Genomic DNA, 24,301 nt, shown 5'->3' with positions numbered 1-24,301 from the left:
TCTCAGGGGCAAAACTGCTACTCATCATCCTTACATAATCATCAGTAGCACTTAGATATCATTTTATGGCTTGAAAGGCATTTTACAGACATCTCATTTAATTCTCATAAAAAAGCTTAGGAAGTGGTGCTGTTATCTACTTTACATCTGAGAAAAATGAGGCTGGGAAAAATTAAATAATTTGCATAAAGTCACTCAGCTAGTAAATGATTGAGATAGTATTTGATCTAAGGTCTTACTGACATCATATCCTGTCCTCTTCTACTGTGCTACCTACATGCCTCTGATACAGAGCTATTTGCTTTTCCCCCTTCCTTTTCATGCGGTTGTAATTGTCTCTATTGTTTTTCTGGTTCTGCTTACTTCACTCTACATCCATTTATGTAAGTCTTCTCATGATTTTATGAATTCTTCATATTTATGGTTTCTTATATGGTAAAGTAACATTTTTTCTTTTTTCAAATGAAGATCTACCATCTTTCACTCCCTTCTTCCTCCCTCATCCTTTGGGAAAGCAAGAAAACCAAAATTACCTGCCCAAATTTGCATAATGAAGCAAAACAAATGCCCACTTTGAACATGCTCAAAAAAATTAAGTCTTAGTCTGCACTCTGAGTACAGGAGGTGGATAGCCTATTTCATCATGTATGGAATTGTGGTTGGCCATTGTTTTGATCAGAGTTTCTAAGACTTTTAAAGTCAATAGTCTTTACAATATTATTGCTATTATATAAATTGTTCTCCTGGTTCTGCTCACTTTACTCTGCATCAGTTCATTAAAGTCTTCCCAGGTTTCTCTAAAGCTATCTTCATTTCTTTCAGCATAATAGTATGTCATCACATTCAAATGTCAGTCTTCAATTTATGAGCATCCCCTCAATTTCCATTTTTTTGCTACCACAAATAGAGCTGCTCTAAGTATTTTTTATACATGGGTCATTTTTATTTGATCTCTTTGGGATCTAGACCTATTAGCAGTATGGGGCAGGAATTAAAGGGTATGCATAGTATATTAGCTTTTCAGGTATAGTTACAAATTGCTTTCCAGAATGGCTAGACCAATTCACAGCTCCATCAAGAATATATTAATGTGCCTGTTTTCCCATAGCCCCTCTATCATTTTCCTCATATGGTTAACTTGTGGCAAAATAATATTCAATTATGTTCGTGTGTCACACTTGTTTAGCCATTACCAAATCAAAATTGTGATTATGGATAACTTCCTAAGAAGGAATCATGTTCCAGATACACAATAACCTTTTTAATTTTCATACAAATCCAATAGAAGTGGTCTTTTGTGTGGTGGCAAGGAGAAATTCTAATAGAATTGGCTTTATCAATTTGGGATGCAAGAATGTCTGTGCTGAGAGAGAAAGATGCAGGACTAATGAGCCATATTCTAGTTGAATAAGAACTGCTCTTCTCTCATTGAAGCCTCCTTTCAAGTGAAAATATTTTGAGTATCTTTTCTATCTTGTCTTGCTTAGGACACATCACTAAGAGGAAAGGTAATGACCCTTTCCATTGGGATCTGAGCTACTGATATTTCCTCCTTGGCTCTACCCACTGAGTGATCAGATTGATGTTTTTAAAGGTCTTGAAAAAGAAGCATGGCGTTATGTGGGTGAGAAGATATGCTTCAAAGTGATTATTCATTGGAAATAGGAACTAGGATGGGGAACATTGCCCTAGGTTTTATTCTTAACTCAACCCTTGATGCTCTCATTCTTTTTTCCCATTTTCTTTATGCAGCTCACTTACCCTCTTTGGGGTGTAAGTAGGGCAAAAGGATTTTAAAAATAGCAATATAAAGCCCCTAGTTTAAGTAATTTTACAACATTAATATAGCTTCCTAAGGCTTCCTGGTCAGATGGGCAAGAGGAACTGCTCTCTTCAGAATGCCTTTATAGGCAACTTGGGACCACTTATCAGGTGATCTTGAAAATACCAGCATGTACCCCACCCCGATATCTCCCTTTATAGGAATTGGGAAAGATTTTGAAGTTTCCTTAGTTGTTGAAGGAAAAGAACAAATAATCATAGAATTAGAGTTCGAAGGAATTTTAGGTGTCATCTAGTTCAATACCCTCATTTTATAGATGAAGAAATTGAGGTCCACAGTGGTAGTGTGGTTGGTCAAAGTCACACCAGTAGTGAGTTGCAGAACTAAATTCAAACACAAGTCCTTTAAGTTCAAATTCAGCATACTTTCCACTGTATGACAGTGGAAAAGACACACTTTGTAGCTTAGTTTGCAAAAAAAAAGTTTTAATTATTATTTCAGATTTGCTTACTGTCTTTGAATTACTGTATACTTATCACTTGGTTCTATTATTTCTTGCTATTGTTCAGTCAGATGCAGAGTATACCATTTAGTTTTTAGCTTCTGTCCTCTCCAGCTCATCCTGCATATGACAACTAAGTTATTTTCCCTAAAACTCTGATTTCATCACATGATTTCTCTGGTCATAAATCTTAATAGCTCTCTATTGCATATAGAACAAAACCAGCCTTGATGGTATACTGGTGTACAGAGTCTTCTGACACCTTATATCAACTAAAATTTTCAGATTTATTTCAATTGGTCTCCAACATTAATCCTTCCTTTATTTAGTCAATAAGCATTTTTAAAGATTCTGCTATAAGCATGGTGATATTCACTGGGAATACAAGAAAGGCAAAAGACAGTTCCTGTCTTTGAGAAGTCCACAATGTAATGGGGGGGGGCAACACACAAATAAGCTACATATAGGTTAAGTGGGAAAGCAAAGGTACTAGAGTTAAGAGGAAATAGAAAAGGCTTTCTGTAGAAGTAAGAATTTTAGCTGTGAGACTATATTTTAGCATTAATGACCATTGAAGCTATGGAACAGAGATGAGGAGGGAGACCCCTACAAGTATGGGGGACAGTAAATGAAAATTCCCAGAGCCAAAAGATGGAGGAGTGTCTTGTTGGAGAATAGCAAAGGAGGTCAGTGCCACTGAATCAAAGAGTATGTTGGGACAGTTTGCAAGGTCTAAGATGACTGGACAGGTGGATACAGCTAGGTTTTGAAGGTCTTTGAACAGTGACAGCATTTTATATTTAATCTTTCAGGGAGGTAATACAAGCCACTGGTACTTATTGAGTAGAGGGGTGACTGGGTCAGGCATGAACTTTAGGATAATCACTTTGGTGATTGAAAAAAAGATGGACTTGAGTGGCAAAAGACTTGTATTAAGTAGACCAATCAGCAAGCTTTTGCAATAATCCAAGTATGAGGAGATGAAGGCCTGCACCAGGCTGGTGGCAAAAAAGCTAAGGGGGAATATTCGAGAGGTGTTGCAAAAATGAAATTGACATGCCTGGACAACAAATGGGATATGAGGAATGAGAGATAGTGAAGAGTTGAGGATGATACCTAAGTTGTAAATATAGGAGATGAAAAGGATTGTGATGCCTTCAATAGTAATAAGGACATTTTGAAGGGCAGAGGTTCTTGTGAGAAAGAAAATGAATTCATTTTTGGACATGTTGAATTTATGTAGACTCATCCACTTGTCACTAAAATTTGTGTAGTGGAAAGAAGTCAGGAGGGACCTATTTTTGAATTCCATCTTTAAAACTTACTAACCTTGACCCTGGGCAAATCACTTAATTTCTCTGAATGAACTCATTTTTTATTTTTAAAATGGGGATATTAATATGAGTAATATTATTTTCATGGGATATTTGTTATGCCAAATGAAATAAGTCAATTAGAAATTTCCTTTTCCCCCCTCTTCCCGTCTCCATAAAGGCACTATTTGAGCCCAAATGCCTGAATGTGCCCCAGAGTGGCTTCAGTAGCCTTTTGGCAATTACTGTTATTTATATTAGAATGTCAGAATGTAAGCTTTTTTGAAGGCAGGGACTGTCTCCTGTCTTTGGGTCCCTAGAGTCCAATACTTGGCACATAATGAATACCTAATTAATGCTTGCTTAAATAATTTAAATAAAGAATGGGTAAAGTGCTTTGTAAATCTTAAAATACTATATAACTATCAGCTAAGATCATTATTCTTGCCTTGATGCATTTGCTCAAGGCTTTTTCCTCAGCTAGATTCCCCTTATTGGCATTCTCTGTCTCTCCAGATCCAAATTGTCATAAGGAGCCCTTCAAAAATCTCATTCCAGATACCAAGTTAAAAATCTGAATTGGTGACTATGTTTAAGGCTCTTATAAAGGACTGACTATAATGTCCTCTCTGCAGAAAAAGAATAAAATCATAGACTGTTAGATCTAGAAGGATAATCTAGTCAAATACTCTTATTTTACTAAGGACCAGTTTTGAAATGACTGTCCCAAGTAACAAAGCTAATTGGTAACAGAATCCACCTCCTGATTCAACGTCTGATGCTCCTTCAACTCCACTATGTTACAGGACCATAATTTAGAAGACTCTTTTTTTTCTCTTCCTCTCTCTGTAGTGGCACTGTTTGAGTCCCATGTGCCTGATATTGTGCTCCAGAGTGTAGCTTTTACAGATGTCGCTTCTGTAGCCTTCTGGCATTTATTGTAGATGAGGAGATGAGGCCCCTGAGTGGAGAAAATCACCCCATTATCCTAGAATATCATAGCTTAACTTTGGGTTCACAATATCCAACCTACAGTGACAAAAATCACAGAACATACAATCTCAGAATTTCAGAAATGGAAGGCACCTCACTGATTATTTAGTAAAATCTGTGCCTCAACAAGAAGAATTACTATTAACACTCCCCCCTCCCACAACCCCCAAATCATCATCTAACTTTTGCTTGAGGATCTCCAATGAGGGAGTATTCAATCTCCTCATACGTAACCTATTCAACTTTTGGGTAGTTTTATAGTTGTTGGGGAGTTTTCCCTTAAATCGAGCCTTTCACTTGCCTCTCTGTACTGCTTTTAGACCTTATTTCAAGGGCTAAGTAAAATGAGCTCAATCCCTCTTCTACATATTTGACTTTTAAGTACTTTTAGAGAATCAACATGTCCCCCCAAGTATTTTCTTTTCCAGAGTACACACCATCCTTCTATGGCACATACTTGAAGTCTTTTACCATTCTGTTTGTCCTCTAGACATTCCCAGTTTATCAATATCCTTCCTAGGATATAGCACCCAAAATTGATCTCAGAATTCCAGATGTGGTGTGACCAAGCAAGGCAGAGTATGCAGTGACTATAACTTCCTTATTTGTGGAAGGTACACCTCTCTTAATGTGGCCTAATATTGCATTAGATTTAAAAAAATATATTTAGGAGTATTAAAGTGTACCACACCGAGTTCCAGACCAGGAAAAATTCCCTGATAAATGAAAGTCAATTCACTTCTATGAATTTAGGTCTTTTATTACCACTATTTTGTTCTTTTGTGTATAGACATCTTAGACTACATAGGTTTTAATGCCAAAAGAACCCTGAGTCTGGCTGGCTTTCCACTTTGTCCCTAGAAACTTGCAAATGGTAGTGCTATGTATTCATGAAGAACGTGGTCTTGTTGACCAAACAAATTTTTTGTGACCTTACTATCTGCTTGCACATGTTAGCAATTGTTGATTGTACAGGGTGATGTCGTTCTGGAAGACTGTCATTTGATTGTAAATAGATATTGTATATGCAGAGCTCTCTGGGCCAAAGGCTTTTTATTCAGAAACATGGATTTGCATGCATATGGAATAGATGGTGAATAGAATTTTATTAAGAAATTGTTTTCCTCATGAATGACTCAGAAATGAATATGATTTTTGGGGGAAATGATAATCATTTCTATGGAAGTATTTTAAGTGATCATTCTCAGAATAGGAAATGGGACTTTTGTGTTTTAATTTCTAATACTCTTCTAAATTAGGATTTTCTTTCACCTTAGGATTCTTTGACCTTTTCATGGTAGGAGTAACAATAGCTAGTCCCCATTTGACAGTATTTAGAGAAGTAATCAACATGGTTCTTTGGGATGACAGAAGAGTAACTTGTTTACGGCTTTGCACCCTTTTCTTGGGTTAGAGTTATTATCCCCTAGAAAGAGGACTGGATATACTTTGTGGTATCATGGATTTGATTATGGCTTATGGATGATGAGAAGAGGAGGTGGTGGGTACATTCTGAGAAGAGATTCTACCACATTCACCTGCTTTTTGTAAAACTACTCTGACGGATATGGTCTGCTATCTTCTTTGGATCCTTGTCATCACAACACTGATATTAGGTATCTCTCCCCTTTTTATCATATGCACAAAGATCATTTACAACAGATAGTAGAAAGACCTACTCTACTCTGCCCTTTTCAGATCACATCTAGAACACTGTGTTTAGTTCTGGGCACTACACTTTAGCAAGCATCATGGTAAGTTTGGACATGGTCCAGGGGAGAGGTAGAAGGGTGGCAAATTGCCTTTAGATCAAGCTATTTGAAGATTGTGGGAGGAAAACTGGGCTGAAGAAAGGACACAATAATTGTATAAAAGTATTTACAAGAGGTATTAGATTTATATTATTTGACTTAAGGACCAATGGGTGAAAGATACCAAGGACAAATTTAGGCTTGATGGAAGGAAAAACTTTCTAGCAACTAGAGTTTTTCCTAAGATGAATGGATTTCCTCAGGAAGTGAAAGCTTGTATGTAAGAGCTTAGATGACCAAACAGTGCACTTAGTAAATGGAATTCTCTTTCCGGTATGAGTTGGGCTGGATAGTTGTTGAGGTCTCTTTTGGCTCTCATGTTGTGATTCTATGATATTGCTGTATTCTCACAATACCCAGCACAAGTACTCAATAATTACTTATAAAATGATTGCTCATTTCTTCCAAAGTTCTATGGGTAGAGGAAACAGAAGTAATTGTAGAAAATCTCTTTTCCTCTCTAGGCCCAGGATACACATAGTGGCCTGTTTATCTTAAAGGGAGAAATACATTTGTAAATCACTTTGTTTATTAAAGACTATGTGGCTATGTTGGCTTCAAGAAGCCATGAAAATCTAGAAATAAAAGCTGGGCACATTAAGGGATTTGTTTTCCTAGCCTTTTGATGTTCATCTTAACATAGGTGTGCCTGCATCTAAAAGTCAGTTGCTAATCATATTTACTTGTTCATCTTCTGTTTTCCCATCTGTTTCTTAGTATTGGCATCACTGAAATGGGTCAGGAGCTGTTCTTTATTCTTATTCTTAAGCATTCCTCCTTGGGATTATCATCTGGGACAGAAGAGTGAAATATGCATTTGTTCTTTCACATGAGATTGGGAAGTCATGCATAATAGAGGCTTAGCTTCATGATATATTCATTTCAGTCCTTGTATCTGATGCACTTTGCTATTAAATTAAATACATGTTGGTTAGTAGGGTCAGGCTAGCTCAGTGGATTAGAGAAAAGAACCATTTCCTTGGAGTCTAGGGTTTAATGTTAGTATCCTTAGTAGGTGATATACTTCTGTAACCTATGTTTTTAGGAGTTGGTGTCATTTCTCAGACTTTAATTTGCCATAGTGACTCTTTCTGGACACCTTTAATTCAATCCAACTGGCATTTATTGTGTCTTTCATAAACAAGAAACTGTTGGGTGCTGTAGATACAAAGAAAAAAACTTGACTTTGTAACCTACAGGTCATCCTTCATGTTATACTCCCACTCATACCCCATATGTAAGCAGTTTTTGAGTCTTGCCTGTTCTATATCCTTTACATCCCTAGTATCCATCACCTCCTCTCCATTCATGGGCTCTTACTATTTATGCTACAGCCACCCTAGATCAGATCTTCATAATTTGCCTGGGCCATTTCCACAGCCTCCTAATTGGCGTCTCTGAATTCAGCCTTTCCTTTCCCTGGTCCATTGTCCACACAACTACCCAACTGCGATTCCTTTTTTTTTTTTTTTTTTGGTTGAGGCAATTGGGGTTAAGTGACTTGCCCAGGGTCACATAGCTAGTAAGTGTTAAGTGTCTGAGACCGGATTTGAACTCAGGTCCTTCTGAATCCAGGGCCGGTGCCACCTAGCTGCCCCCACCAACTGCGATTCTTAAAGAATGGATCAGATTATGACAATCCCTTGGTCAAGAAGCTCCAGTGTCTCCCTGTTATCATTAGGCTATTGCACTAATTTGTTTGTTTGCCTTCTGTCATGTTTTCCAGCACCTTTCCAATCTGATTAAGTATTCCTCCCCATCATATGCTCTAATTCTCCAGGGAAAATGGCCTATTTATGGTTCCCCATATACAACCTTCCCTTTCCCGTTTTCCCCAGCTTTGCACAAGGTATTCCTCATGCCTAGAATAATCCATCTTCACCTTTACTTCTTAGAATTCAAGCTCGCTTCAAGGTTCAGCTTAAACAAACCTCTTTTTAGAGGTCTTAACTGATTCCCTAGTAACTACTGCCACTGACAAATTAATATTCTTTTATTTTGCATGTAGGAATAGGGATATGGACTGGACCTGTGATTTCATTGGAATAGGCAGATGCTTGTAAGCAACTTCTCCAATCAGTGCAGGTTGGCACCTTCTTTGCAATCTATAGTCTTAAAGGCTTGTCTGATGCACAGAGAGGTTAATCAATTTGCCTAGGTTTACAAAGCTGGATTTACATATCTATGAACACTTTGTATCCTTCTCATCCTAGTATGCTTTAATCTCCTTGATGGCAGTTTTTGTTTGTATTTCCAAAGCCTAGCCCAGTGCTTGGCACATAATAGGAACTTATAATTACTTGTTGATTGTTGAAAAAGCAAAGCAATTTTTGAGGTCAAAGAACTCGTATTCTACTGCAATGTTTACAGAAGTAACTAAATATGAAGTGATAAAGTAATTGACAGAGACAGATGGGGAAGGAAATGGGAGAGGTAGAAGGCTGGGGGGGGGAAGAGAGGGAGAGGGAGAAGGAGAGGGAGGGAGGGGAGAGGAGAAGAAGAATGAGAATGAGAATTTGGTGGTGGGTGAGAGGGAGGGGGTGAGAGAGATGAAAGGAAGGAAGGAGAGAGAAATGAACTAACTGGGGAAATCAGAAGAAGCTTTGTGTAGGAGATGACATCTGAGATGTGCTTTGAAGGAAGCTTGGGATTCTTTGAAGTGTAGTTGAAGAGAGAGGGCATTCCATGTATGGAAGGAGCACTTGTACTACAGCAATGGAGTGGGGGATGGAATGTCTGGTGTGGAGAAGCAACTAGTTGGCTAGTTTGACTAGCTTTTCCCATGGGAGAGGCTAGACTGTAGAGGATACTATGTATATCCCTTATGCAAGAATAAGGGGGAAATAGGTATTACCTCCTGGAATGTGTATTGGGGTAAGAGGCAGGAAGAAAAGATGGTTATTGATTACATTTTTGACCATAGCAATTAAGTTGATACTTTCCAGAAGTTTGGAAAATTCTCCATAAAAACCTGGGACTAGTTTAAAACCACTTATTAAGTGCCTAATATTTTCCAGGTGCTATACAAATATGATCTCATTTGATCCTCACAATAGCCCAGGGAGGTAGGTGCTATTATTAACCCCATTTAGAGTTGAGGAAACCAAAACAGACATAGGTTAAGTGATTTGCCTAGGGCCATGTAACTAGTAGATTTGAAATCAGGTTCTCCCCACTCTAGACCCACCACTATATCCTACCTGCCATAAGGGGGAAGGGAATGAAAGTCAGCCATAAATTCCATGGCCTTTGTATAGTTAAACAACTGCTTTAAGTGTGAACAAACTCTAAATTTCCTCCCCTAATTATGGAGAAATTGCTATCTTATTATCATTATGTTAAAGGGAGAAGAAATAAAAAAAAGCCAACAACACCAAACTCTTCACCCTACCAACTTCTTCTAGGCCCTAATGTCTAAGACTACTTTTCTTTTCCTGTAATGTTTAAAAATATGACAGGTCTAAAAATAAGCATCAGTAAATCTCTTCCACTTGGATGGCTTCCCTTAGACAATGGAAGAAGGGATTTGAACTGCACTTTTAAATGTTTAAAAGACAATGCATCAAGCTTCACTAATTAGCTTGTGCCCTGCTACCTTACAGTAGTTCAATTGATCTTCATTTTCTCTCTGAAAGTATTCACTATGTGGGCTCAAATATAATAGGTAAGCTGCCTTCTATGCTGCACAATTGATTTCAGGTTGTGGCCCTTTGTGTGATGCTGAGTTAATTGTAAACTCTGAGAAGCCATCAAAACCAGATAGTGCCCAGAGGAAAATGATGGTGACAATGTCCTGTTGCCAACCGAATCTAACTCTTTCTGCTTTCAATACAGCTATTTTGAACTGGAGAGCAGCGGCTTGAGAGATGAGATCAGATATCACTATAGATTTAATGGGAAATCAAGGACGGAGGCTTTTCCATACCGGATGGCAGATGGCCAGTGGCACAAGATTGCTTTGTCGGTTAGCGCCTCCCATCTTCTGCTCCATGTGGACTGCAACAGGTAAGGGTTTGCAATTGATAGATGGAGCTCTTGCCCTTGAAATTACACAATGATATGAAGGCCAATTGGGAAACAAAAATGGAAGAACCTTGCTTTCCACTTAACTTTTAGAATGCACTGTTATGTATCCTGAAGTGACCAAGTATAATATGCTGGGAGAAACAGGCTGTTAAAATGAAATCATGTCTTCTGATTATGAATGAATGCACCAGTGGTTGATGGCTGATTGGGGAATATTAAATAGACCTTTGTCTGGGCACTGGCTGATGTTATATTCTGCTATGATTACATTTCACGGTGACAGATTGTTTTGTGGTCTGTTCTGCCCAAGAAGCAGTCTTGATACGCCTACCCTGAAACTTGAGGAATATGTTATCCTAGAGGCACTAATTTTATTTCATTTAATCAAATGCCATTTACCTTAAACTTCTTCCCTAAATGGAAACTTCCAAAGGTGACTACTCTTTGAATTTTTGGATTTGATACTATTCATTTTTATGGGGTATTGGGCTTGGTAGTTTTTCCACCAGTTTCCTTTTTAAAGCTGGGACTGCAATTTGCTAGGGTTGGGAAGTTTCTAAAAGAAGGTTTGGTCTGGGATGGGAAAGACAGATGTCATACACAGTGTGTTTCAGTGGAAGCAGCTTTTATGTCTTCTAAAAGAATTTGAAATCCATTGGTCCCATTATAGTTGTTGGAGTCTGGACAGCTTGGTAATAGTGCCCAGGGGTGGCATTTTGATCTCTCAGAACCCACCGGAGCATCTTAAACATTTTGATCTGAGTTCAATTACAGAGAATGGACTATATCTTTAGTTGGGTCCATGCACTGTTGTTGCAATAACAGTGCAAGCTGACCATACTGCCAGAAGAGCTATTATTCTACCAGATCGCCCTGAATCAGTGAGATGCCATGAAGAGTCTTCCTTTCCAGAGTCTGTCATGCCATGGTATAATAAGGATAATTTCAAGGACATTCTGGCTTCAAGCTGCATTTCAGATCAGGCAGGATTGTATCTCAAATTCATATGAATTTGACTAAAATTCAATATTTATTAAGTGTATTTGATATACAGTCTGCCCAAACTATGTCTTGAGAGGGAAAGACAAGTTTGGCTATGAACCTATCCCTCCCTCATGGTGGGATAAACTAATAGTTAGATTAAAAGTCTTACTTTCATGGAGTTTACTATTTTAGGTGAAACTACAGATATAAAAATCACTATAATGCAAATTTCAATGCAGCTGACACTTGACATCTGGTTTTCTGTCTAAAAACTGGTCATCTGGAAGTCCTCACTCATATTTAGGGCAGTTCATCCAAGTTTGTCCCCCCAGGCTTAACCTGACTTATAAGTACAGAAGACTGTTCCTATATATTTCAATCTATAGGGTTCCTCTCTATTTTTTCCACCAGCCTACTCCAAACTCCTGAAATTGAACTCATTAGTCACTCCCCTAATGACATTGAATGTCCTTGTTAAAATGCAAACAGAGTTCACAGGAAGGAAACACAGGAGAATGACTTCACCAAATTTATGTAAAGGTGACCTGAATTAATTTATCCAAACAGCTAGTAGTGAGAAGGACACTGAGGGAATTGTCCGGCTTAGGTAATTGTCTTTCTTTCTTTCATTACAAACTTGACAAACAACAACATGTGTATTTCCATATACAATGAATAGTTTGATAATGGAACTGCATATGGAATCATATATTTCTAGTACATAGTTTGTTTTTAAAAGTGGTGAATACATGAAAAGACAGAGATTAAGCATTTCCTCTGTGGGGACCAATTTTTACTTGGAGAGTGTTAGCTAAGTGGCTCACCTCAATATTGGGGCAAGGAAGGAGACCGGCAGCCTCCTTCAAAACAGAGCAGGATTTATTTAACAAGAACAAACTAAAAAAAAACACAAACAGGATCAGTAGGATTAAAAGAAAGGAAATAAAATGGGGAAAGGTAAAATTATACAACCTGAAACCACCACTCAGGAATCAGCTGAGAATACACAGCAGTGTCTTCTAGCACCTTCCAGCTTCCAGCTAGAATGCAGGAAAAAACAACAACAAAAAACCTCCTTTCCTCCCAGCCACCCCACACAGTCCCAGCCAATTGGCTGGCAGCTCTGACAGTCACATGACTGTCCTCACTAGGCTTCCAAGCATTATAATTTTGCCAGGCCCATGTAGGTGTTGGCGAGTGGTGATGATGTGAGGTGCCAGCGCCATGGCAACAACTACAATGAGTGGGTGGAGCACTGTGCCTATTTGCAGAGCCTCAGGCCAGTGCACACCACCAGAAGTTATTTTTTTTTTAAATTCTAGTCAAAAGATGGGGTCATAAAAACCTCAAATAACAATTAATTCTTTACATCTCTGAACTGACACTCTGCTAAGGGATCTATAAACACAGAAGTGAAGAAAGTCCCTTTCCTTCAAGGAGATTACAACATAATGCTGTTGGGGAACAAGGGTGGGGAAAATGAATTAAGTTTAGTGGTGGTCACGTATAGATATTTTGGCCTGGAGAGTTCAAGTGTTAGTGAGTAGAAACTTAGGAGAGTGGAATGACCTCCCCTTTCTAGTAATAGTGGTTGTTTTAACTTAATATTGTTTCCAGAGCTGGAATTGAATGGAGTGGGAGGAGAAAAAAAGGTAGCCTGGTAAGGAGAGAACCAGGATTACAAATGTTTTTCCTCTTTATCTGTGTTCACATTTGAATTCCCCTCAATACTTTTCTAATGTGTACTTTTAAATGTTCATTGACATTTTTCTTTTTCCATTCTTCTTTTGCATCTATCATTCCCTTTCATTCTCCCTATTGCCCTCATTCCATCCCTGAAGCCCTTCTTTGTAACAAAGAAGTATAATCACATATTGGCCATGTCAGAAATTGCATGTCTTTTTTTTGAACCTCTAGTCCAATACCCTCTCTGCTAAGAGGGTGGAGTCATGTTTCACCAGCTAGTCTACTGAAGTTGGTCATTTTATTGACCATAGTCTTTGTTTTTCAAAGTTGTTTTCCTTTTCAATATTATAATCATTGTATAAATTCTTTTCTTTATTCTATATCAGTTAATATAAGTCAGGCTTCAATGAATCCATCCTTTTGGTTATTTTTATGGCAAAATAATATGCACTTATATTCATATACTATAGTTAGACCAGCCATTCCTGTATTGACAAGCACCTCCTTAGTTTTCATCTCTTTACAACAACAGAAAAGAGCTGATATAAATATTTTGGTACTAAAGGATCTTTTCTCTCTGTGTTTGCTGTCTGTGGTGGATATTGCTGGGTCAAAGGGTTTACACAGTTTAGCAATGTGCTGGATATAGTTTCAAATTGCTTTTCAAAGTGGCTGGGCTAATTCATAGCTCCACTAACAGTATATTGGTGCAAGAATGCATACATTGTGATGGAGGGAAGGAAATCATCGGGATGACAACATATTAGAAAGAGGCAGCTGTACATATGCTAGTTCATTGGGGGATCAAGTGCTTAACGTTGAAGGATCTAAGGGAGAAGGCAGTGAAAGAGGTTAACACTGAATCTACTCCACAGTCTTTTACCTAAGACCAACTTGGCTGCTTCTTATGCACAGTAGGTTGCACAGTAGGTTCCTCATTTGAAAGGAATGAGGGGGAAGCTAGGTGGCACAGTGGATAAAGCACCGGCCCTGGATTCAGGAGTACCTGAGTTCAAATCTGGCCTCAGACACTTGACACTTACTAGCTGTGTGACCCTGGGCAAGTCACTTAATCCTCATTGCCTGGCCAAAATAAAAAAGAAAGGAATGAAATAACAGATAGTAACTCATCCTTGTTTATAACAAATTAAAGAGCTATTTTGAGGGCAGCCATGACAAGGATGATGAAGTATCCTCATGAAAGATCTCCCATGTCACATTCAATTGTTCTAAGGGCTGATGTCCTGGGTTATTTGTTCTTCTCTCCATCCCCTGGTCCTTAGAATAATGCTGGTGGGATGAGATCTCAAAGAATTGGAATGAAAAAGGGATATGGAGCACCTTGATTTAATTCGATGTTCCACAGTATGTTTTCTGGACCACACATGATGATACTGTAGTATATTTTGGATTGACTGGGGCTAATTTTGGGGGGCCTAATCTGTGGATGACTAATCTGGGGACTGTTGACTATTTGGCTATCTGACTGCTATGAACTTAGTATGGGCTGCTTATAAAGTTCCACCACACTGCTCCACTCCCAAATTGATAAGCAAAATATTAAGAAACCTCTTAACTAAATAATCAAAGCAGAGTTTATTTATGAGATACTATTTAAAATTAAGAATACAGGGAAATAAAATGTACAACCTGACTGCATTGTGGTCTCTTTCCACTGCATCTCTTTCCCACCTGACCTTCTTTAATACAATAAGGGCCTTAGCTGCTTCTTGCCTTAGGGCACTCAGGTCCTTTATTCTAACTCTGAGCCCCTTTCACTTTGTAAATCCCCCTGCTTCTAACTTTCCTCTCCTTACTGCCATTGCTGAACCCCTGTGTTTCTTTCTCACTGACCTTCTGTCTGTCTGTCTGTCTTCTCCGTCAGTCTGCCCTTTGGCCTCCCTTTTCTCTGCTCCTAGTCCTTCTCATCTTCTCCTGCATCCTTCTAGCCCCGTCTGTCTTCTCCAACCTTTGCCATTTCATCAGCAGCCGCTTGACCTCTTCTCTGCCTCATCTAGTCCGTCCTCCTCTCCTTTCTAATCTCATCAGCCACCCTCTTGACCTCTTCTCAGCCCCCTGTCTCCTTGTCCGAACCCCCTCTGTCTAACCCCCAAGTCTATATATATCTTTCTTTTCTCCACTCAAATCTCAGGTCTTCCTGTGCCCCCACAGACAAAGCTAATCCACCAGCCAGGGCTGCGGCTGGTGGGGGGGGCGGGGGCGCTCCAGCCTCACGTGCCCAGAGCCCGGCCTGGACGAGGCCAGGATCTCTTGGATAGCTCCACTCAGGTCGGAGGGAGCTGGGGGCTTCCCCCCCCCCCCAGCTGTCTGACCTGACGTCTTGTACAGCCCATGGGACTTTTCGCCTCAGCTGAAGCAGAGGGGGAGGGGCACCAGCACCTCCCATAGAGAAGAGACCCTGAGGCCCTAAGGCTTTCTAATCTCAGCCTAAAGGTAGGGTCCCCAAATCAAAATAAATTTCCACAGTAGTACATAGTCTTGATGTTTGTCCACGTTTTGTATATGGATGAGTAGAATGTGGGTTCCTTGAGGGAAGAGATCATCTTGCTTTTGTATTTGTATCCCCAACTGAGTCAGTCAACAAACATTTAGGAAGTGCCTACTATATGCTAGGCACTATGTTAAGTTTTGCTCCTAGCATAATGCCTAGATTATAGTATGCATTTAATAAATGTTCATTGATCTCTTTTATTTTGTGAGGCTTCAGGGTTGATATATTTCTTTGTTGATATCAGCCAATTTAAGAAAGCCAGGGATTCTGAGAGGTGGAGGTGAGGTGGGATTATATTACAAACAAACATGAGGGATAGACTATGAAAAGGCAAAGAGATGAGAAATGGAATATTATGTGTGAGCAACAGCAAGAGGGCTGGAGATCATGAAGGGGAGTGAAGGCTTATTAAAATAAGCCAGAAAAACAGGATAAGGCCAGGTTATGAAGAGTTTAAATACTGGCATTACTGTCTTCCAGCATAGGCCATGGTTTCTTAATTGTGTTATTAGCCTTTTTTCCAACCACTATATCCCTCTCCACTGTCCTAATGAGTATCCCCAATTTTTTACTTCACAATGTCTGTGAAATATAACCATACAACACTAGTGGGTAGATAACGATATTGAAAATGAGCTGTTGTTTTTAGGGAAACAATTGGGGTGATCAAAAGAGATGTACAACTTTCTAAGGTCAATCTAGCCTATTTCCTTTGTCTCATTTAATTCTGGGTCCAACTCATTGTCTGTTTATAACATTTATCAATTCAATTAAATCCAGTAAGTATTCATTAATTGCTTCAATATTTCATGTACTGTGCTAAGTAACTAGGGATAGAGGGACCAAAAACAACAGTCCTTATCCTCCAAGGTACTTGTGATTTATTGGGAAACATTTGTACACATATAAATATAAGATATAACCAGTGTACTATTAGGGGTATCAGGAAAGGCTTCATGCAAAAGGTGACGCTGGAAGTTAACTTGGGGAGGCAGGAATTATAAGAGGTAAAGAGGAAGCAAATTTCATACGTGGGGGGTCTCCAAGCAAAGGCATGCAGGGGACCAAATGTCATGTGTGGTGAAGTGCAAAATCACAGGAAAAGAAGATAATAGTAATCAGAAAAAATAAATCAAAACATTTTAGATATACAAACTTGCATCTATGTCAAGAAGTATAAATGTATGTTTATGTGGTCTATATCAAATATGTATGTATATATCATATATAGTTGAACAATCCCTATAAAGATGTACATATTATACATATACATACATGCATTTATATATATACTTATATTTAACAATCTTCGTCTACTCATATATATATATGTGTATATATATATATATTCTAAGCATATAAAAGATGTATAAAATGAATGGGTGAGTTATAAAGGTTATCTATTTCACTGCAATATCATAGTCTTCACATTGGCTAGCCACCACCCACATTTAGTAAACCACTTGTAGAAAACTTATAGGCAGACATGCAGTAAGTTGCCCAAAATAGGCAGGCCTGGACAGGTTTTGATCTTCATCCTCAGGAGGACCATCCACTCTGACAAGATCACAGATCATTCTGAGTACAGCTCATAAGTTCTTCCCAAAGAAGAGTTTGTCAAAGAAATTTGCTGCTGTGAGCTCACTAAGAGCAGAGCCATTCTTACTTTATCAGAGGAGAGATGCTTGGGGAACGGCGAGGACCATCAACAAAATCTTAACAGTAAGCACATATTTTAAGAAGCTTTGATGGCAATAGGATTTCAGCCCATTTAAAAAATGATATAATGAGACAGAACTTCTGCAGACTTAATTTGTGCAAATTGTCACAGGAAAAGTGAACGCTATTTTAGTCAACAGATTTATGCTTTCTGCTTTCCACAGAGATCTGTGCTATTTTCCTGACTTCATTGTTCATTTCTGCATAACTAAATGCTAGAGATATGTACATTGCAAAATTATCTCCATCTAGAAGCCTAGGGGGATATATGTAGTTTTTGTGGTTAATTTAATTAACTCATTTATGTTGAAAACATTTATTTTGCAAGATTACCTTACATTAGTGTGAAATGATGAATAATGCCCCAGTTAGGTAGATCTTTTAATTCCCTTCCATATCTACTCAGTCTCTAGAGTAAATTCAACTTCTCCCCAGATTCTGAATACCTGGACTTCATTGAATTTTAAACTCACTATAAATATGGTAATTGTATTTTTACCCAATCAATAAACCTACCAATGGATATTTATTGAGTATTAACTATTTGCAAGACACTGTGTTAAGCTACAGAGAAGTATTGTCAATGACTTATACAATTAAGGAACTTACAATCGAGTGTGGGAAATGGCAGACAGAAATATTTTGATATGTGACAAATTGCCAGATATGTGCTATAAGAAAACAAACAAACCAACCCAATCCCATGAATTTGGTGTAAAGAGATATCTATTGCCTGGAGTGATTTCCAAGCCCCAAAATTCATCCAAATTTTCCATATGAATTCCCTTAGCCATAAAATATAATTAATAATGCTCCTAATAGTATCAGGGGAATAGATCAATGGTAACAATACTGGCATCCTGGCAGAGTCACTTTAAACTATTCAGACATAGGCCATTGGAATTGAAGGTGAGAAGAAGTGGCAAGACTTTTACTTGCAATTATGAATGATATTCTACCAATAAATGTAAGGTATTATGAATATGTGCCTCTTCCTTTTCTGTCTCTTTGGGGGGAGGTGGAGCTTAAAGATTTGCCCCTGAGAAAGGGACCCACACATACAAAAATATTTATAGCTGCTCTTTATGTGGTGGCAAGGAATTGGAAGTTGAGGGGATGCCCATCAATTGGGGAATGGCTGGTTGTGGTATATGAATACAATGGAATACTATTGTGCTGTAAGAAATGATGAGCAGGAGGAGTTCAGAGAAACCTGGAGGGTCTTGCGTGGGCTGATGGTGAGTGAGATGAGAAGAACCAGAAGAACATTGTACACGGTATCATCAACCTTGTGTGTTGACCTACTGTGATGGACTAAATTCTTCTCACCAATGCAATGTTACAGAAGAGTTCCAGGAGACTAATGATGGAAGAGGATCTCCAAATCCAGGAGAAAAAAGAACTGTGGAGTATAGATGCTGAATGAACCATACTACTTCTTTTGTTTTTGGTGCTGATGTTTATCTATTTTGAGGTTTGTCATCATTGCTCTGATTTTTCTCTTATAATGTGACTAATGCAGAAATATGTTTAATGTTATTATGTATGTGTGTGTGTGTATATATATATATATATATATATATATATATAACCTATATCAGATTGCCTGCTGTCTAGGGGAGGGAGGGGAGGGAGGGAGAAAAAATCTGAAATTGGAGAGCTTGTATAAACGAAAGTTGAGAACTATCTTTACATGTAACGGGAAAAAAAATACTTCATTAATTAAAAAAAAAGATTTGCCCCTGATTCATGGAACAATGTCACAAGATTGAGTGGGAGTATAGTGAGGCTTTTTGAATGAGTCAGTGATGTTGGTGACTGAAAGATCTAAATGAAATTTGGAAAAATACCTTTGGCGTAGATAAAAAACTATATTTCTTAGAAAATGTGTTACTGGAGAAAGCCCTGGGCTGAGTAAGCATGAGAAGAGTTGGCCCCTAGTCCTGGTTTTGCCTTGAACTAGTATATAACTTTAGATAAGTCTTTTAATCTCTCTGAGATTTCTTACTTTGCTTATCCAAAATACAAATAGTTTGGATAAAAAGAGATCAAAAGTCCCTGATATAGTGGAAGAAGTACTTAGCACTGGAGAAGACCTAGGTTCAAATGTCACCTATGACATGATTATTAACCAGTCAATCAATAAATATTCATTAAGCACCTACTATATATAGGCACTGTGTTAACACTAGGAATACAAAAATAGGACAAAAAGACAGTCCCTGCCTTCTATAAATTTTTACTCTAAATAGGGAGAAAATGTGCAAAAAATATATACAAAGCATACTATATATAAGATAAATAGGAAATAACAGAGGGAAGGCACTGGAATTGAGCAGCTGGGAAAAGCTTCCTTTAGGATATGGGATTTTAATCAGGACTTAAAGGAAGCTAGAGATAAGTACCCAGAGAAGAGGAGGAAGAGTATTTCAGACATAGTGGGAAAGCCAGAGAGAATGTAAGAGCTATAAGATGGGGTGTTTTGTTTGTGGAACAAGAATCAGGAGGGCAGTATCACTGGATCAAATAGTACATGTGTAAGAAGACTGAAAAGGTGGGACGGGCTAGGTTATGAAGGACTTTGAATGTCAAAGAGAGCATTTCATATTCACTCTTGGATGCATTGGAAGACACTGGAATTTATTGAGTAGGGGAATGACATGATTGGATTTGTGCTTTAGGAAAATCACTTCAGCAACTGAATGGAGGATGGATTGGAGTGGGGAGAGATTTGAAGTAGGAAGATCCACCAGTAGGCTTTTGTAATAATTAAGGTGTGAGGTGATGAAGTCCTGCACTAGTGTAGTGACAATGGCAGAGAAGAGAAGGGAGAATATTTGAGAGATGTTGCCTAGGTAAAATTGACAGTCCCTGACAACAGCTTGGATGTGGGGAGGGGGAAGATTTAGTGATAGTGAGAAATCCAGGATGACTTCTTGCTTGTGAGCCCAAGGGACTGGGAGGATTGCCTGGTACAGTAATAGGGAAGGTAGATGCAGTAGGAGAGTTTAGGGGTGTGAGATTTAAAATTGGATATATCGCTAACCAACTGTTAAAAACTTTTTTTTTTTTTTTACCACAGGGGGAAAGATGATGAATCTGTTTTGGACATATTGAGTTAAAGATGGCTATTGCACATTGAGTTTGAGATGTCTGAAAGGTGGTTGGAGATGTAAGGTTGGAGGTCAGGAGGGGAACTGGGGAAATAAGGTATTTTTGAGAACCATCAGCATAAAGATGGCAATTAAATCCGTATAAGCTGATAAGATCACTTAATGAGGTAGGGAGAGTAAAGGGAAAAGAGGAGAGGTCCCTTGACAGAACCTTGAGGTACATTTAAGGTTGGAGGGAGATATCTGGAGGAGGATCCAGCAAAACAGACAGAGAAGGAACAGTCAGAGAGATAGAAGGAAAACCAGAAAAGAGTGGTGTCCTGAAAACCTAGAGAGGAGAGCATCAATTAAAAGAGAGTGATCAACAGTGTAAAAGGCTACAGAGAGGGCAGGGAGAATGAGAATTGAGAAAAGGCCATTAGATTTGGCAACTAAAACATCATTAGTTACTTTGGAGAGAGAGCAGTTTTAGTGGAATAAGTTTGGACCTTAGATTGTAAGAGGTTAAGGGATGGACTTTTGGGGGAGTTTGACTACAAAATATAGAAAGAGATATAGGAGGATAATGGGGATAGAAGAATCAGGGGTGGTTTTTATTTTTCCAGGAGAGTGAAGACACGGTCATGTTTATAGATAGTAGGAAATGAGCCAGTAGAAAGGGAAAAATTGAAAATAAGTGAAAATGTAGGAATGACAGAGGGCCAATCTGTTGGAGGAGATGGGATGGAAGAAGATAGCTTGAACAAGTAGAGGGGCTGACCTTGGTAAGGAGTAAGGCCACTTCATGTGAAACAGAAGTGAAAGAGAAAAGTGTCAGAAGGCATGAGTGATAGGAGATGAGGAAGGGAGGGAAAAGAGGGAGTTCATAGTAAATGGCCTCAATTTTTTTCCTGTAAAATATGAAGTAAGAATCTCAGTTTAGAAAGCAGTACTAGGGGGAGTCATGGGAGGTTTGAGAATGAATGAAAATGTTTGGAACAGTTACTGTGGATAGTAGTATCATGAGTTGATATGGGAGGTATATTAGGATTGCTTAGCAGCTGTGAGGACCTAGTTGAAGTTGTTGTAGTTGTTGATTTGTGTCTGAATCTTCATGACCCCATGGACTACAATATGCCAGACCCTTCTATCTTCCACTAGCTCTCAAAGTCTTTGCAAGTTAACATTTATTGCTTCCATTGCCTCTTCTTGCCTTCAATCTTTCCCAACACCAGAGTCTTTCCCAATGACTCCTCTCTTCTTATTATTTGGCCAAAGTATTAAGCTTCAACTTTAGTGTTTGACCTTCCAATGAATAGTCTGAATTAATTTCTTTAAGTGTTGATTAATTTGATATCTTTGCTGTCCAAGGGACTCTCAAAAGTCATCTCCAGCACCACAATTTGAAAATAGTGATTCTGTGTTGTTCAGCTTTCCTTATACTCTGATTCTCACTGCCATATATTGCTACTGGAAAATCATAGCTTTGAGGTCATGTAGCATAAATTTGTAATGACCTAGTCAGAATGCTTGTGTGGTTTTTCTCTACTTTTTCTCAGCAGCACTTCTATGAAAACAAAAGTTAGGAATGGTGGGAGTGATCTAAGGCTGAGACTTGGCTGGGAGTAATGAACTACATAATAAAGGGGCTAGGTATTCAATAGAGGAATTTAGAGTTGAATTAGTTCATCGAGAACCAGTGAATTATTTGGGCAAAATGATGTCAAAAGCGGTTTCTAAGATCATAATTATAGTATCCCTACTTCAGTGCTACAGCTTTCTGTGTTCAGGACCAAGAAAGCAACCTTCTAAATGTTACTTCCTTGGATCAGTTGCACAGAATAACCAGTTACCAAAAATATAGTTAATTGATTTGTTACTGACAATCTATGACTTTGTTGGCGAATAAAGACTTTTAAATGCTTTTCTATAGTTTCCTTTTTACCTACTTCTCGCCTGCCTTATATTGTGTTGGGTAGATGATAGAGCTATATCAGAAACTGCTGATAGATTCTGATATCTTACTCTCTGCATCTTGTACCATTTTTGAAAACCCAAGGTGCTTGATCTATACTAGGCACCTAGGATTGGACTTCTGGTGGGATAGAGGAAGCCTTTGGCTATAGGCTCAGTTGACTGAGGCTTAATGACTTACCACATAGAATACTGTACCATAGAAAACATGATTGAGAGCTATACTCTTGGAAAACGCACCACATCCTATGCATACTGAAAAAAATTCTTTGGTGTTGTCACAATTAAAGAGATTTAAATAGTGGGAAAAGGTAATGAATCTAAAGATCTTTGTGCCATTGTAAGGCATTTCAGACTGCAAATTCTTTGGCACAATAACATGTATTTAACTGCTGAGACAACTTTAGACATTATAGTGCTGAATTGATCCCACTCTCTCTTCCATCCATGCTGTGTACCCTGTGGCTGGTGCATGCCAGGCTTATTAGGGTCCAAATTTCTCTCTGCCCTTCTTCCTAATTTAATCAAGAGCACACCCATTTCTTTGCATTTTCCTTCCTCCTCTCCTCTCCTCTCCTCTCCCTTTCTTCCTTCCTTTTTATTTTTCTCCTACTTCCCAGTTTTAAATGAGATTTGGTTAATCACATCCTTGGATGAAGGAGAAGTAGGAGATGAAAAGATCAACTGAAGCTGGGGATAATAAATTGGTCTGTTACCTCCTCCCAACTCTTTGCACTTTGAGCCTTTTAAAATCAAGGTCACAAATTGAAAAGCATACACAGAAATTGAAGTAAAATGTTCCTCTCATATGTATTTTTTTGGCTGCTTGAGACCAGCAGAAAATTAGTAAGAAATCATTTTATTTATGCCAAGGGCCATATATATGACATATGAAAGGGAAAGGGGGGAAATTGAGTTGCCAGTTCATTTTGATTTCACCTATGAGGCTCTGCATATGTTTGAATTTTCTGTGTCTGTATCACTTATGTTATTCATTGGGATGAATGAAAAGGAAAAAATGCACAAGAAATGAATGTTTCTTTTTTCAGAAAAAAATCTAGGTCTGCATACTTTATGGTTAAACCTCACACTGTAGGTTTGATGGATCTACATGGTAATTATTTTTTACAAGGAAAACAATGAGAGAAAACAGACTTGAACCAAAACAACATAAATGACAGAGCCCTGTTTGAAAAATATGATGTCTCTTTCCTTGTATGCTTCCCCTGTTGGAGCAGAGCATGAGGAATAAAAAATGCATGAGGCACACAAACTTTTTAATTGGAAAAAAAGATTCTGAATCTCATGTTTGTTTTCTGGTAAGACCAGTGGTACAGAAGTTGTCATTGGAAAGAACTGATTTTATACTCCTGTAAACAAATTCATTTTTCTTCCCAGTGACTTTAATTAAACTTATGTTGTAAATAATAGCAGCAGGAGGGGCCGCAGTCAAGAAAACAAATTCATAGCTGCACCTGTTGTACCGATTCCTGTTTTTTTTGAGGGGAGGGAGAGGGGATAGAGAGGAAATAGACTTGGAAAGAAAAAAATGTAAAAGATCCATTCCTTAAATTCTTTTTGGCTTTCTTCCCCCAGAACTTTCCTTCAAAGTTTTCATGAGTTCTTCTCTTATCCAGGAGTCAAACACAGCCAGACTATTAGATAAGACTTATGGACACCCACATAAGTTTTACTTTAGTAATTAGAGTGGAAATGATTTCTGTTCTGTTTAAAGGATCCCAGCCTTCCTCAGGCATGGCATGTAGGATCTTGACTCATTAGACTCTATTATACTACAAGTATCACTTTTTTGACAGCTCATTTCACAAGCACAAACTTTAACTTCTAGGCAGTGAAACTCAGTCCATCAAAATGCCACCTTGTCATCTGCCAGTGTAAATGGAGG

At 38.4% G+C, this 24,301-nt stretch overlaps 1 protein-coding gene across 3 annotated transcripts in view; it reads left to right on the top strand.

Annotated features, from left to right (window-relative positions):
- NELL1 (neural EGFL like 1) overlaps window positions 1-24,301 on the top strand; it is a 909,424-nt gene that overhangs the window by 114,046 nt on the left and 771,077 nt on the right. For all 3 annotated transcript variants that reach the window (XM_043971020.1, XM_043971019.1, XM_043971018.1), the window contains exon 4: window positions 10,237-10,407. In XM_043971020.1, the coding sequence (XP_043826955.1) occupies window positions 10,237-10,407 (171 nt within the window). The remainder of the gene's footprint in view (window positions 1-10,236; window positions 10,408-24,301) is intronic.

The sequence above is a fragment of the Dromiciops gliroides genome, chromosome 6 (assembly GCF_019393635.1).
Source record: "Dromiciops gliroides isolate mDroGli1 chromosome 6, mDroGli1.pri, whole genome shotgun sequence".
Classification (NCBI taxonomy): domain Eukaryota; kingdom Metazoa; phylum Chordata; class Mammalia; order Microbiotheria; family Microbiotheriidae; genus Dromiciops; species Dromiciops gliroides.
The sequence above is the reverse complement of the archived record's forward strand: the minus strand, read 5'-3'. Positions and strand labels throughout refer to the sequence as shown.